Genomic DNA, 16,847 nt, shown 5'->3' with positions numbered 1-16,847 from the left:
GGACAATGTGATTATCAGAAAAGGTAGCAAAGTGTGTCTGCCATTTGAATGTTATCCATGTTATCCATATTTTGTCCTTCAGAAACCTTATCCAGTAATTTTCTCTTTCTTCTTGATATTGTGGCATTAAGAGTAATCAATAAGAAGGCCAACCCTATGCCCAGCATAATGAGGTTTATACTAAAATGAAATAACAATATAAATAACAATCCATGCAATGAGATAGAAAAATGTCTTGAAACAAGAAGTGCATGTTGCCATCACTTTATCTATAGTGATTTCCAACATGTAGGATATGCACCCCAGGAATGTGGAAGGTGCTTCATTGAAGTGGAACAAAGAAATTATTTGAATTTCTCTTTATATTTTGCCTTATTTTAAATTTACTATTTTTGGTTTAGAGTATTACCTATATTTATTCTCAACAAATAATCATAATTTATTATAAATTCATAATCATACATTTTTTAATTGATCGAATAACATGAACAAAATAGAAAGTGTTGAAAGCCTTTAGGAAAGTGTATTAGAAAGGTAAAGTAATGTTCAATTAAGAAAAAGTAATGGCTCAAATGCTAAAGTGATTTAATTGTGGACTTTCCACAAGGAGGGACCAAATGAATAAATGTTCTGATTTTATTTTTGTCCTACCATCTAAATTCTACTGGTTTCTCCCATTTGCTGAACTCAATTTCAAGCCAGAAAAGAAAGTCCATAGATGTAGTCCATGTAAGTCAGCCTCCTGGGGCATAATATGAGAAAGGTAAGGGAGGAGAGTGTGCCTGGGAGAGCAAATGGAAAATTTGCAGTATTTCACCCCTGTAACATTCTGCTCTTTTCCAGATGAAAAATATGCATCACTAAAGGGGTTACATGAATTCCATCAACTACTATATCCTCATAAATTGTTGTCAGTTTACTCGCATTCCCAAACAGAATCCAAAATGTTAGCAAACCTAAGTATTCTGAATATAAGACAATCTAGAAAAATGTAGAGAAAGGAATTCTTAACTTAAAATATAGCTGTTATAGACTTACTTATGTAGCTGATTATGAGGTCTTTGACGAAAATTACAAATTGTTTTAGCCACACCCACTCAATATTTGTCATTTAAGCTCTGCTAGTATTTTCTCTGTATAGTATTCTTTACCTGATGGCATGATCCTGTGTTATAAGCCTTTGATTGGGCCTGCCGTTAGTAATTGCCCCATTGAAAAAGCAAAGCGCTCCAGAGAAACTTCTGGGTTCCAGAAATAGTTCTCCTTACCCCACATTTGTGAAAGCAATCTAATTTTCTATTGGTAAGTAACATCAATCACTTCAATCAGTCTTGTGGTCCTTTTCTTTGCCAGTCAGTTGGACAATGTGTGGGGTTCATAATGTCCAGAGTACAGGCTCAATTTCCAATTTGATGGGCATGATTATGGTCTGTAGTGAAAGCATTTCTCCCATGGAAACTAGGACCATTCTACCTATGAAGCCTAGGGTTCCAGACATGGAAAACAAATACCCCTTCAATAAGTTATCTGATAAGACAGACCACTCTCACTTCCTTCCTGATTCTGTGCATTCTGTCTATAGGAGAAATGACACCATACATTTCATATTAGTTTAAGTTATATAGTGCCCCGTCAGAGAGTGCCTCAAATCCACAAGGGTTTGTTTCTCAACTGGTGCTGTAGCAGTCTTTGCATATTATTTTGTTCTATCATGTTGACTGCTTCTAGATGTTGGGGCATGAGACTAGTGGATTTTTTTGGTGAGCTTATTGTCACATTTCTTTTGCCATAAATTATTTCCCCTAGTCTGAAGCAAGATGTCAAAATCCAAAAACAATAAAGATTCTGTAAGTCTACAGATGATGGTACTGATAGAATTTTGATCACAGAAAACAGATTCCAGATGTCTGTCTCTTTCTGTAAGAAGATGCTTTTTCTCCACAATGATGAAAGGGGTCCAATGGAATCTACCTCCTACCAGGTAGTCAAGAAGGGTTTCACATGAGTTGTTTTGTGTTATCTTCTAATGGCAGATTGGGTGGCCATTTCCATATCATGGTGATGAGTTCATGTTGTCAAATCTATGCACAGTCTTTCCCTGAGCTATCCTGTCCTCTTAGTACCTCTCCCGTTGAGCAATCAGTGGGTTAACTGAAAAAGACATTAATTGACAGCTATAGGAAAGACAATTTTGTCCACGTGATTATTGAGAGGTTCCTTTGTAGTGGAAACCCTCTCTGGAAGAGTACATGGGGCATGGATATTCATCCTTTGTGCCTGTTTCAAGAGAAGCACTTACATACTCCTCCCCTAAATCTCCTTATCATCAGTCTTCCAGTCTTGTTCCTTGAAATTCCCTTACCTACTACCCAACCTGTTAGCTATTGCTCATGGATTAGTTTAAGCCCCTACCTCAAGCCATCCCTACTTTTCACATAGTGTTCAGTCAAATTTCCCCTCTAGATTTCTGCCTGATGGGAGGATTTCCTTTCCCCACTGAATTTCAGGATCACCTGTGAATAGACTTGTAAAGGAGCAACTTCCAGCAGGTGCTAGCATATAGGGTGGACTCTCATTTAATCTAAGCTTGCACTTTTTCTTCCTTTATTAACTGGTCATCGGCACTCCCACGAGATTACAATTGTGGTTGAGGGAGCCAACTTCAGGAACTCCACAGAGAGGAAAGGAAACTACAGAAAGAAATACCTCAACCTCATTCATTCCCTGTCCCCTAATACCCTGTCAGTGCCTTACTAACCAGGGGTCAAAGGCTAAAGGAGCCTGCCCAGTGTGGACATAGAGATGTGCCACCCAGGACACAGAACAGGCTGCAGATGGCACTGAGTCAGGTCTGGGGAGCCAAATAAATGGCATTCAGCACAATTGCCATCAGGAAAGTCTCACAGTCCAGCAGTAGGTGCAATTTTATGACTTAAAACAGTTTAGAGTATTTTAAATGACTTATTTATCTGCTCGTACTTAATTCAGCATAATTTTACGAATAATTTTTTAATTGCAGACTCTTGTGAAGGGTATTTTTTTATTTTACTTTCAACCAGGAACTACCTACTGAGTAATATTTTTAAAATATATGTCCACTTCTTCAGCCAGATATACAGTCAATGAGTGCAGTGTTATTTTCCTTCTGACCAAAGTGGATATCTTTTGTCAATTTGGTGAATCATGTCTGTGGATGATATAATGAATGCTGAAAGCTTAATCTTGTCTATCTTAGGAACAATTCTTAATGAATCTTGGATTATGTAAAGAGCTTCTTTAAAATGGCCCTTGCTCAATTTGAAATGTCCTCTTCTAAAGGGCTTCTCAAAGCATCCTGCAGCCAAAATTGGTGCTTTTATTTCCAAAGAATTCATGGTTATTTCAAGATTTGGGGGGGAGGGCGTTGTGGACAGAAGTGGGGAGGATCAAGAGAGCTCCTATATAAAGCTAAAACTAAGGCTATTACTAGGGCCATTGTAAGATGAGGGCCTTTTAAATACTTTTAATGAGGAAGCTCATTCCTAATGCAGAAGGAAATAATTTCATATTTCAGCATTATTTTATTACCTTAGTGAACACTTTAAAAGTTGGGCTAATTGTTTCCAGGAAACATTTGTGACTGTAACATGTGCCAAACAAGCTCTTACTTTATATACGAATGGTATGAGCTTAATGGATGTGTAGAATATTTTGTAAGGCTGATTATGAAAGGAACGGTAAAAATTTTATACTAATATTGGAGTGTGCTTTTTCCTACAAATGACTCAATGACCTTAATACTTGTTCTTGCTCATCTATTAAATATTTTCCTTATCCCTAAACTGCATTGAATTTCTTGTGAGGAACTTTTCTGGTAGAAGAAACCATAATTCTTTATGGGTAGTCTTCTATCTGCTTGTCACTTTATGTTCATTAAGAAGCTTTCTTTCCACTGGACTCTGATCCTTCTTTTTCATACCCCAACATCTACTGACTTCACTTTGTACTGTCACTGTAAAAGTCAAGTTATAGTCATCTTCACTGAAGCCAGATTTTTGGTTAATATGTAGCTGAAATTACGTTATTAGGTAATGTTGAATTGATTTACAGAATATAGATAATGCAAAAGAAAGATGTAAAAGATCCTCTAATTTAAAAAAACACTGCTAATCTTTATTGATGATGTATGCATATACCTCATTTAACTTTTTCATTTTGCAAAAATTGTGTTATTTTACAACATTGTTTTACAACCCCTTTTTGATTTAGCAAAACATGAACATCTTCCACATCATTAAACATTCTTCTATAGCATAATTTCAATTAGTGCGTAGTTTTCTTATATGGATATAGCACAATTTATATAGTAGTTACTGTATATAAAGAGATATACATGGGGAGATAGTATACCCATTTATATTTGCATGCATGTACAAATATACCTGCATATATAAGCTATTTTAATCATCTATGCAGGAAAATCTTTGGACGTATCCATATTTATTTCCCTAGAATGTATTTTTTATAAAGGAATTCCTGAGTCATACTTTATAAGCTATATTCAATTTCTTGTATAGAATAGTATAGAAAGGTGTGATGTGGGCATGATTGTATAGATAATAGTGGAAATATTTTCACAAACTACCGTTTTTGTTAAAAGTTACAATTGAGGCATTGAAATGGATTAATCATATACTTCCATATTTAAATGGTAGTTTCTTTAACTCTCTGCTTAGGATTTGGTTTGTGAACTAATTAAGTTTGCTAAGGTCAAAGTCTCCACACACTTTAACTGTGAATTGCTATCAGTAATGATTTTTGAGTTTGTATTAACATATATGAATGTATTTATAATGCATGCACATCTATTAATCTCAACCAAAATATTAGATACTAGGGAAGACAAAGTTTTTAATATAAAAATATGAAGTAAAAGTTTTACTTTTTTTCAATATCACCTGGTCAGTTTTACACATTTCTGAGATAGGGAAAACCAACTATGAAAACCTGTATTTTTTAATTACTCTGTTCATCAGTCTTTTGGTAGTAGAGCTAGATTGCTTCAAAGTTTCCTTCTACTTTTTTCAATTTATTCATTGATTGAACGGGCAGTGCCAGAGAGGATGAGGAGCTAAAATTGAGGCAGAATGCCTTGGTCAGGCTCATATACTAAAGGGAGAATGAACAAAGTGCATGATATGCTGAAAAACAAAAATCACACAATCTAAAAAAAAAAAAAGTGCATGGATAAAAATAACACTATCAGCTTTAGCAAAATAGAGTTGTTTTGTTTTCTTATGTAAATTATGCAATGGATACTTCTGAGGAGCTGATGGCTCTCCTCCAAATGGTGATTCGACACCCAGCTTACTGCCATCTAGTGGTGACTGTTGTTTTCAACACATGGCTTCTGAGGTTGCTACAACAGGGGAAAGTAGAGAATCACACATGGGAAGTTTTTATGAGCCAGGCCTGGTATTGGCACGTGTTGTTTCTATCCTCAGTTAAGGACCACACCGAACTACAGGGGAGACTGGGACATGTTGTATATCTTTGTGTCCAGGAGGACGAGAAAGTAAGTTAGTTCAATACTTAAACTCTCTGCCATAACATATAAACACATAGTGGTAATGTAATGTTATGAAGGGTATAATGGAATAAAGCAAAAGAACTACAAAAATCATAAAGCAGAGAGTTATTACCTTATGTGAAAGTTGAAGTTGGTCTTTAGAGGTGAACAGAGATCACTCGGGTGATCGTACATGGAAGGAACTTCCGGGCAAAAGAAATATCATACAGAAACTCAGAGATGAGAAAGAGGAATAATTCTAATACCGCATGGTTAATCTGCAATCTCCCCATTAAACTTCTACCACTTTTTCAAAGCCAAATTTAAACAAATTTGCAAAGATGTATGCATAGGAAGGACGTTAATTGCATCATTGTTTATAAGAGAGATGAAAACAGCATAAATGTTCAATGACAAACATCGGTTAAATAAATCATGGTACAGTCACACTTTGGCATATTTTGCAACCATTAGAAAGTAGCTATGGTTTCACATATTTATTTGGGAAGATTTTCACAATTGCTTTTTAAATCATAAAAAAACAAGTACAATAAGGATAAATAAAATGTTAAAATTCAACATATATGAATGGTCCTTTTTAGATACATATGTCTTTTTGTGTATAAATTATTGCTGACCCTTCAGCAGTGGTTTCATTGATTTTTCACTATTTTTTATCGTGGATACCTTTATTTTTCTTTTTTTCTTTCCTTTTTCTTTCTTTTCTTCTTTTGTTTTTTATTAAATGAACATACATTATTTTTGTCATACAAAGAATATATTTGTAGTTTAAAAATAAGTGAAAGATAATGTTGTTCCTTTAGTTTTGTGAATACGCTCTCTCTCACTTAGCTAGCTGATGGAAAATGCCACCCTACTGATTATCTAATAGGTGACACCCTCCTAGGAAACAGTAGCTAATGTCTGTTGGACTTAATCCAGTCAAGGCTTGCTATTTACAACTTTCTGTATAAAAATCTAAAAACTACACAAAAATCCAGTTATTTAAATGTAATGGACAAAATCAGGACACCACATAGGGCTATGATAAAAAATGAAAAAAAAATCTTATTGTCAGATGTTTCAGATTTATAAAACTTGTACATAATTCCTTTTCAAAGGGATAGTAAATGAATTGCTATTTGTTCATACTTTAAATAGAATGAAATTGGTTATTAAATTCATAGGTTAAGTGTAACATTGGCATTTAAAGACCATTATTGTTTCTAAGAGAAATGGGAGAAAGCAAATGTATGCTGAGTTTCATTATTTTATCAAGAATTAATCTTGACCCAGGCTTGGTGGTGCATACTGTAGTCCCATCTATTCTGGAGGCTGAGGTGGGAGGATTGCTTAAGTCCAGAAGTTAGAGGCTCTAGTGCACTATGTTTGTACCTGTGAATAGCCCCTGGACTCCAGCTTGGGCAACATAGTGAGATCTTGCCTCTAAAACAAAGTAATAAAATAAAATAAATTACCCTTGATAAACTCAGAGCCTTTGCATTGGCAAAAGAGCATAGTCCAGAGAATGCTGAGTGGAAGGTAAAGTGGTTTTGATGGTAGAGGGTTGGTGCAAGATCTGGCATGATTTCCTCATCTTTTGACTCCATTGCAAAGATTTATGACTGACAAGACAGAAAATACTGTTTTAGGGAAATTGGTTTATAGGAAACAAACTATGAATATTCAAAGATGAGAGAAACTAAAAGTCAAAGTTTCTAATTTATTACAGTAGTCAAATTGAAAGTGACAGAAATGAGAGAAGAGCTACAATGTCAATGAAAAGAAAGATTTTGAAGGCAAATAAACAGAATTAATAATTGAGTAGATCTAAGGATGGGAATATAATTTGAAAAGCACATTACATAGGATAATATTTAGATTTTTGGTTCAATGTTACACTTTTACCAATATGCATCATATATTGCTATGTTCTTTAGCAGAATAAAATCATTACTTTAATATCAACTTGAATTTTTTATTCACTACAAGCTTTTTCCTAGATATAGGCTGGGCCATTTTTCTTTTTTCAAATAGATAGGGCTCATTGTTAAAAGGGTAATTCTGCAAATAAGAAAATATTCAAAATGCAATGTATAAAGTAAATAATGTAATTTATATGAAGTATTCTTTTTGGTAGACTGATGGGTTGATTTTTTTATATTTGGTAATCATTCTCTTTATCAAGGGAATTCTAAGATTAAAATAAATATTCTTTAAATCTTTTAAGTAGGCACTATGTTAAAGAAAATGAAATATATTCTGCTTTTATCATATTTCTAAAAGATTTATAATGACATTTTGAATCAAATTAATTATCTTTTTAATGATTTCACCATATAATTAGGAAGAAAATAGCTTATAGCATAATATATTAACTGCTTTTTGCAGTCTAAACCAGCTTTGGAATTGGGACATTTCCCTTCATATTCAAATCAATAATAGACCATAATGTAGACCTTGTGCATTACGTTGGCCTATTAGAGTAGATAAGTAACACAACTATTTTAATGGCAATTCTTTTTGATTTTTTTTGTTTGTTTGGCTGTGGGGAAACATGCTATTTTACGGGTGTGTGGGTAGTTTTTTTTTTTTTTTTTTTCCTAAACTTTGTAAAGGAAAGAAATCAACAGGTAAGAAAAAAATAGGAACTGCTATTTGAAGGTACTACAGATCAGAGATAAACCACGACCTGATTATTTATTCTTTCTCATTTCTTATTTATGCTATTTGAAGGAATAAAAAAATGTTTTCGTCTAGCAAGATGCCTTCCACCAGGTAAAAGCCAGAAAAAGAAAAAGGCTAGTTCCTCACTATACTTACCATTCTTTTTGCTTGAGCAAAATGAAAAACATCAACAGATCTGCTCAAACACAGGAAAAAAAAAAAATTTTAAAATGTCAAATACACATTCATTAGAGGATATTGTAGAAAAATGTATTTAACTCTAGAGAGGAGACAATTAACCTGATAGGCATTAAGCTGTTATCTGTTCTCTACTATGAAACTGAGAATGATTAGGACAATGACTACATGTGCTTGCAACTAGTTCTAGGTATAAAGATGCTATTTATGACCATCTGAATTTTATTGACCATAATACTATAACATGATACATTTATTCCTACTACTACTGGCAAAACTATAATTTGCATAACCCTAAAAGGAAATTATCACACCTTTGAATATATTGCAAATACCAAAGACGTCTGGGTACTTTAACTTGATCTTGATGTTATGGTTGAGCCCATGTTTTTCCCACAGAGTACAATTTTAATCTTGTGTGCCTGCTAGTCTTGGAAGCATTATATTGACCATGGTGCCTTTCTCTGTAACAGAATGTATTTTTTGTCAGAGTTTATAGAGGGTGAAGAGGTTCAGAACATGCTACTCCAATATATTGCCATATTGGCTTATTGATTATTTTGAGCTGCAGTCACTTAAGAAAGAGCAAATGCAGAAGCTTTTTCTGACCTCCCACTTTCTAAAGAAGGTCATAAAATTTCCCATGAGCAAGGTTCTCTCCTCCACTATGTCAGGAGGAGAAAAATATTTTTATCACCAGAAACTGGGAGTCAATGCTGGAATGAACCTATGCAAACAAACTTAGTAAAATAACCCTTATCTTCCAGTAGTTTTCCCCATATATTTCCTACTCACTATAACAATTTACTGCCCCTAGCCCAAGCCCCTTTGTCTTATCACATCCCCATAATTTATCATTCTTTGTGTAAAAAAAAAATCCATAAGCTTTGGGACCTAAAATCTTCTTTGGGTTTTCAATTTCCTTCTGAAGTCTCCTGTGTACACTTATAAATAAATTTGTATGCTTTTCTCCTGTTAATCTCTCTTATGTCATTTTAATTCATAGGCTACTCACAGAACTTAAGAGGGTAAAAGTAGGTTTTCCTACCCTACAAGGGCATTATAAATAACTGTTAATGGGAAAATTGCTTTGCTTACTATACGTTAATGTCTCAATAAAGTCAAATATTTTTAACAAAAAAATCATCCTTTCTTAAAATCCCATTAAAGTTACAGTTCAGAATATGTAATAAAAAATCTAAATTGAATATTCATGGTTAATAGGAGTTATTGTAGCCTTATTACATTCTTCAGAATCAGAAGTACACCCAAAGGAACCACAGAAATTCATTTAATACTTTATTTGGAATCATTTTTTTAAAATACTGAAAATGGAAGGTACCTTAATGACATTGTCTTACCAAGAGCACAAATTCACCCAAAGCCAACTCCAGAAACGCCATCTGATTCTAGAGATGTTAAGCTTACTAAGTCCCAAGGTAAATTAGAATTTTATTTCTTAAAATTAGAATTTTATTTCTTAAAATGGGCAAAATATGCTCTCTCATAAAATTTCTGCTGTAATTTCTGTTTTTGCCTCTTAAAGTGAATAATAATCTTTATAAACTTTCTTTATATGGCAACTTTTAAAATAGTTTGAAGTTGAATACATGTATCTTTTCCATATTAATTTTTTCAAATGATCACTATGTTTCCATATATGAGAGGATTTCAAGGCTAATTACTTTCCTGGTACCCATAGCCAAGAGTTCTTAGATATGCCTATTTATTCTCTTTTGTATTTTGGCTCATGCCATTCCAAAATCAGGATAACCTTTCAAAGAGAATAGTCAACTGGATGGTCAATTGTGTATTAGTACAAATTATACCCAACCTTGTGTTTATAACTATGGAGATCAAGTCAGAGGAAAGTTTGCAGAATGTGCTCTCTCCTAGTTTTTACCACATTCTTATGTTATTTTAGAATGTGTATTTTTATGAATTGTTATAACAAATAAATCACTTTCACATGACTTACATCCTTAGATTTTTTTTACAGTATTTCAGTGTAGGTTCTACCTAAACATTTAGCCTTTAATTTATGTGGAAATTAAATTCAGTAGGATTAATATGTTAAGAACTATAATATTGCAAGGCATTGGCAGAGTCAAGAATGGAAACACATTCCTCTCATCTTAGCCTAATTTAATATCATTGTGAAGAGTAAGTTAAAGGTGCATCAAGGTCAACTGGAACCTTGGCTTATTATTATATGATAACATACATACAGATATGTGTGTGTGGACACACACATTCACACACAAACACACATACCCACACACATTAAAACATGTATTTTAGGCTAGAAGGGAGTTTACTGTAGTGAAAACTTGGAAGAGATGGCAAGAACATTAGTCTGTATATCGAATCCCAAGTTCTCTTAATGAACAGCAAAACCCAGAATATTGTTGTGAAATTCCAGTTATGGCATATATAGTATCCAAATCCAGCTTGACGTTTGAAATTATATGTCACCACCATGAAACTTGTTTTGACACAATTCGAAATGCCTTAACAAAGGAATCAAATTGCTGTGGGAGAAAAGATTATCAACCTTGCTTGCATTTGTAAAGATATAATGGCAGTAGATATATAAAATATTAATACCTAAACATTTAATTAGATGTGAAAATAAACTAATCTTGGTATATTTTTAAAGGTTCTTTTTCATGTTGCAAAATTTGGTCTGCCCAGTGATCAACTTTATCTCTCTCTAATAAGTATATTAAAAATATGACTAAGAAGGTTTAAGATGTGATGTTTTATACTATTTAATCATTAAGTCTTAATGATTAATAAGATCATATAATATAACTATATTTGAAAAACAACATGCAGAATTGAGCTAATGAATTAAAATGGGTGTTTCTTTAGTGTAGTGTATGGTTTATAAACATTGAAGTCTTGATGATTATATTATTAAGCTAGTATATAAATAATACATTTTAGGATCAATCCAATGCATGAGTTTATTTATTCAGTTCATTATCTGTGTGTTTCTATGTATGTGTGTATCTGTGTATGTCTTACAGCTGTTATTTCAAGAAACCAAGAAGGGCCAGGAGAAATGGGAAAGGCTGTGCTGATTCCTAAAGATGACCAGGAAAAAATGAAAGAACTGTTTAAAATCAATCAGTTTAACCTTATGGCCAGTGATTTGATTGCCCTTAACAGAAGCCTGCCGGATGTAAGATTAGAAGGGTGAGTAAACATGTGTTATACAATTCAGTAACCCCCATATTTCAGAATCTCCAAACTTCAGTTAACTGAGATTATATTAACTCTAGAACTGCATGGTTCTGAGTACCTATGACATAGCAGGAATTTACTGTGGGTGCCTATGCTGAGAAATATGAACTATTAATATTTTCTTCTCTGGCAGAACAAAATGTATTACTTGCAAAGACACTGCAGAATACACAGGCCTAACAGGTTTTTCTTCATGAGACCTTTTTTTTGTTTGGCTTTGCTTTATCTTGCCAAATACAGAGCAAACGTGATTTTTAATGGATTACAGTTATTTGTTGCTTAACAATGGGGATATGTTCTAAGAAATGTATGTTTAGGCGATTTTGTCATTATATAAACATATATGTACTTACACAAACCTAGATGGTATAGCCCACTGCACACCTAGGCTATATGGTATAACCTTTTCCTCCTAGGCTACAAACCTGTACAGCATGTTGCTGTACTGAATAGTCAAGACAATTTTAACACAATGATAAGTATTTGTTATCTAAACATATCTAAACATAAAAGGAAAAATATGATATAACAGATAAAAAGAAATGATATGCTTGTACAGGGCACTTACCATGAATGGAGTTTGTAAGACTGAAACTTTCTCTGGGTGAGTCAGTGAGCAAGTGCTAAGTAAATGTGAAGACCTAGGACATTGCTGTACATTACAGGAGACTTTATGCACACTATATACACTTAGGCTACACAAAATTTATAAAAAACAGATTTTTCTTTCTTCAATAATAAATTAACTTTATAGCTTACTGTAACTTTTTTACTTTATAAACTAGCTTTTTTAACTTTTTAACTCGTGTATTAATACTTGGCTTAAAATTAATACTTGGCTTAAAACAAGCACATTGTACAGCTGTACAAAAATATTTTCTTACTTTATATTCTTATTCTATAAACTTTTTTCAATTTTTTAATTTATGTTTTACTTTTTTAACCTTTTTGTTAAAAACTAAGACACAAAAATATATACATTGGCCTAGGCCTAGGTAGTGTCAGAATCATCATCAAGATTCCTGGGCAATAGGAATTTTTCAGATTTATTATAATCTTATGGGACCATCATTGTATTAATACATGCAGTCTATTGTTGAACAAAATGTTATGTGTCACATGACTATATTTGTTTGCCTGCATAGAAAGCTCCATCCACTTAGTTTGAAAAAGTAAATACTTTGGTATTCTCGCATAAAAATGGCCAATTGCCTGTATTACTCTTTGACCCATTAAAAATTATTTATTTTAGTTTCCAGCAATTTTTGCTGTTATTTATAATTAGAATGTTCAGTTATTAACAATGGAAAAAATATTCACTTGGAAATAATACTGCATGAAAAATGATGTTGAAATTTTAACTTTTATGTGATAAACTGTAAGCTATGCTCCAGATAGTTGAACATATTTTAAATGGGTGTAATAAAAATCAGAATATTTAGTGGAAGCATTATCATTCTAGTGTATAGTCCTGATAAAGCAAACTCTTTACACATTCACAAAAGATATGTCCCGAGAGTTTAGAAAATGTCCAGGTTTACAAACATACCCCAGGACATAATTCTATGTAAATAGAAGTTGTTCTTCTAGGCCCATAATGATTTTCTCTCTATATAATAAAATCATAATTAATGCAAATGAAGTTTGCCACCTATAATGGGCTACATTACATTAATATGTCCTTGTATTTACATTGTATTTACTAATTCTGATTTATTTTCCTTTTTGAATTACTTCAAATAAGACCAAAACCTTTGTAAGATGCTGGGGCTAGTGTTTTTGAGTTGGTTTGGTTGGGAGCTAAGCTAAACAATAACTGTTTGTTTCTCAGACCATTATATGCCTTTGAAATGTTTCTTTCAATGAAATCATAAATAACTACATATTATGGGCACTTCTATTCCCCAGAAAATGGTTGAACATTGAATATTAAATTTGTGCATTGCAACAGCCTAAATAATTCTACATAGAGTTCTGTGCATATGTGACCCTGTTTGTAAGTATGTAGACACACTTGCTTTTTTAAAGGTATACAATGGGCATATTCTTCAAAATAATTTTGAACCTTTTAGATGCTAAGTTTATGGTATTATATAATTTTACATTATCACTTTATTTTTTATGTCATGATGTGATAAAATGGATTGTAAGATATGTGTTTAGGAAAACTAGGTAAACACTATTTCAATTTTTTAAAAAATCTTGACTTTTAACTGTCACAATATAAATTAAATTTTATATCAGATCTAAGATTATCAAGGTAAGAATTACTTTACTACAGAATGATGGATTGAAAAATAAAGAAAAAGGAACACATTCTTAATTGAGCAGACATTTAAAATATTTGTGGCCAGTGGTATTTTTTCTTTTAAGAATACAAAGCATATTAAGTAGTTGAGCAAGGCATATACTGTGAAACAATTCAACATTTAAAATAGAGGGTTCACCTGTATGCTGTTGGGGGAAATGTAAATTAGTACAACCACTATGGAGAACAGTGTGCAAGTCTTTCAAAAACGTAAAAATCGACCTACCATAAGACCCAGAAATCCCATTGCTGAGAATATATCCAAAGGAGGGAATTCAGTATATCGAAAGGATAGCTGCACTCCCGTATTTATTGCAACACCATTCACAATAGCCTAGATTTTGAGTCAACCTAAATGTCTCTCTGCTGATAAATGGATAAAGAAATTGTGGTACATATTCACTATGGAATATTGTATAGCCAAAAAAAGAATGAAATCCTGCCATTTGCAACAACATAGATGGCAGTGGAGAACATCATGTTAAGTGAAATAAGCCAAGCACAGAATGAAAAATCTTACATGTTCTCATTTATATGTGGGGTCCCGCTAAATATTAAAAACAATTGATCTTAGGGAGACAGAGAATGGAATGACAATTACCCAAGGATAGGAAGGGTAGCAGGGAGAGGGGATAAAGTGGGGATTGTTAGTGGCTGTAAAAATATAGTTAGATAGTTAGACAGAATGAACAATATGTGATAGCGCAACAAAATGACTACAATCAACAGTTAGGGTGTACTTTAAAATAACTAAAAGAGTGGAATCGAAATGTTCCTAACACAAAAATGATAAATGCCTGAGGTGATAGATATCCCAATTACCCTTATTTGATTAATTCACATTGTATGCCTGTCTCAAAACATCACACGTACCCTATAAAGATATATAACTATTATGTACCCATAATAATTAGAAATTTGAAAAAAGAGAATCCAAACTCCTTAGCATAAAAAGTTTATAAAATGCCATATTTGCTGTGGTTATTATTGCTTGAAATCTAAGAATTTACAATTTGTCTCTGAAATAATATTAATGAAACAATTTTCTATTTTATTTTTATATAAAATCACAGTGTATGTTATCAGTAAGAAAACAAAAATATTCTTCAAAATTCCTAGAACAATCATAATGTGTGAGGTTCCTCGGGGACATTTGCAAGTCATCTTGAATGACTCAGTTGTGTGACTGCCTGGGAACAACTGATGTTGAAAAACTTAACATGAATCACTTATCCAAACTGTTATTTAAAAGATGTAGAAATATGTTAGTACTCATTTGATCTAGAAAATATTTTTTTTTTTATTTTTGTTATTAGTCGGTTACAGTTCAATTTTTAGATAGTTATAACTTAAGAAAGATGCGGACACATTGAGCCATCCCCAATTATGGCTGATATAAATTATATAAAGATGTAAAAAATAGGATCTCCAAATAATTAGTTTTTTAAAAAAGCTTAATTTATTTCAGTAGAAAACTTTAGTTTATACACAGAAAGTATCTGAACCACTCAAACAATAAATTCATTCAAATATCTAACCATATTTCACTGAAGTATACCTTTAAACTATTTTGACTGAATTCAGAAAATTGTCCAAAAATTTTAATGTTGTGTTTGGCATTAATGTCAATCTATAAATATTGAAAGGTGTGTTTAGAGAAATAAATCTAAGTATGTATCCTATGTTTGCACAGAGAAAAGAGTAAGTAAAAATTGTTTTTCTCGGAGGCAATTGTGATGAACCATCAGGACAGTTTGGAGTTAAGTTCTATAATTTCCATCCTCAGGGATGTTTAATAATTATAATAATTAACTTAACAAATTTAATGTATTATATATATAATATATTTATATAGAATCCTACATTATTTGGGGCATGTAAACTGGTAGATACCACAAAAAAGCCATGGTACTTGTGCATTTTAAGTATAATCAAGGCCTTTACTGAATTACTTACCTTCTTGAAGGCCTTTGATTTCTGGGATTCTTGTTTAGTCCAAATATATCAACGACTTGGGAACATGACTCTATTGTAGTATTTGCAAAACAAATGGGGGAACAAAAAGCCAACTGGGGAAAGATTTTTCAAGTAGTAGGAAGAAAAATCTCTAGACATGAAGCCAAAACCAGGTTTAAGACCTGGCTCTGTGGCTTACTTTTGTATCTTGGGCAAGTCTTTAATTTTCCAAGCCCTAGTTTCCTTTAAACTAACTGATCAATCACTCAACCAACCAGCAAATCTCCATTATTTACCCAATATAGGCTTAGACTTGAGAATAAAAAATGCATACAATAGGCCCTAACTGTGAAAAGTACAAGGAATATATATATATATATATATATACTAATTATGATACTGTGTGAACACACCTGTAATTGAAAAATGACTATGTAAGAATAGGGCTGCCCAGAGTTCTTAGTGAAATATATATGTAAAATATTTTCAGCTCTTTATCAATATTATGTTATTATTCATGGAATTCTCTTATGCCTTCTAGCTCTTATTTTTAGATTAAGAGAAACTTTTTAAACAATTGGGTACTCCATTTACTCTTTGCAATTCTTTTTGAATAAGAAGTTAACAATTATTGGGTTGAATATTTATTGTAAAGCTATATGCAATTAAAACAAAATGCCAAAGTTCTTCGGCATTTACTTGTATTCAAGATATTTAATAGCACTTCTGGTGCTGTTATTAAGTTATTTGAAGGTTATAATGCAGCTGGCATTTAAATATTTTTCATCAGGAAAAAAATGAGAAAATAGGAAATTTATTTCTGCTGTTTATATCCTAGACAAATATCTGCTTCTTACATATGCATACTTGCAAGTCAATAAAGAGGAAAAGACTTTAGCAGTCTGGCATTATTAGTGGAAG

At 32.5% G+C, this 16,847-nt stretch overlaps 1 protein-coding gene across 1 annotated transcript in view; it reads left to right on the top strand.

The window, feature by feature from the left end:
* GALNT13 (polypeptide N-acetylgalactosaminyltransferase 13) overlaps positions 1-16,847 on the top strand; it is a 445,056-nt gene that overhangs the window by 139,068 nt on the left and 289,141 nt on the right. The window contains exon 2 of the mRNA XM_069472524.1: positions 11,446-11,614. Within this exon, the coding sequence (XP_069328625.1) occupies positions 11,446-11,614 (169 nt within the window). The remainder of the gene's footprint in view (positions 1-11,445; positions 11,615-16,847) is intronic.

This window comes from Eulemur rufifrons, chromosome 1, assembly GCF_041146395.1.
Source record: "Eulemur rufifrons isolate Redbay chromosome 1, OSU_ERuf_1, whole genome shotgun sequence".
Classification (NCBI taxonomy): Eukaryota; Metazoa; Chordata; class Mammalia; order Primates; family Lemuridae; genus Eulemur; species Eulemur rufifrons.
The sequence above is the reverse complement of the archived record's forward strand: the minus strand, read 5'-3'. Positions and strand labels throughout refer to the sequence as shown.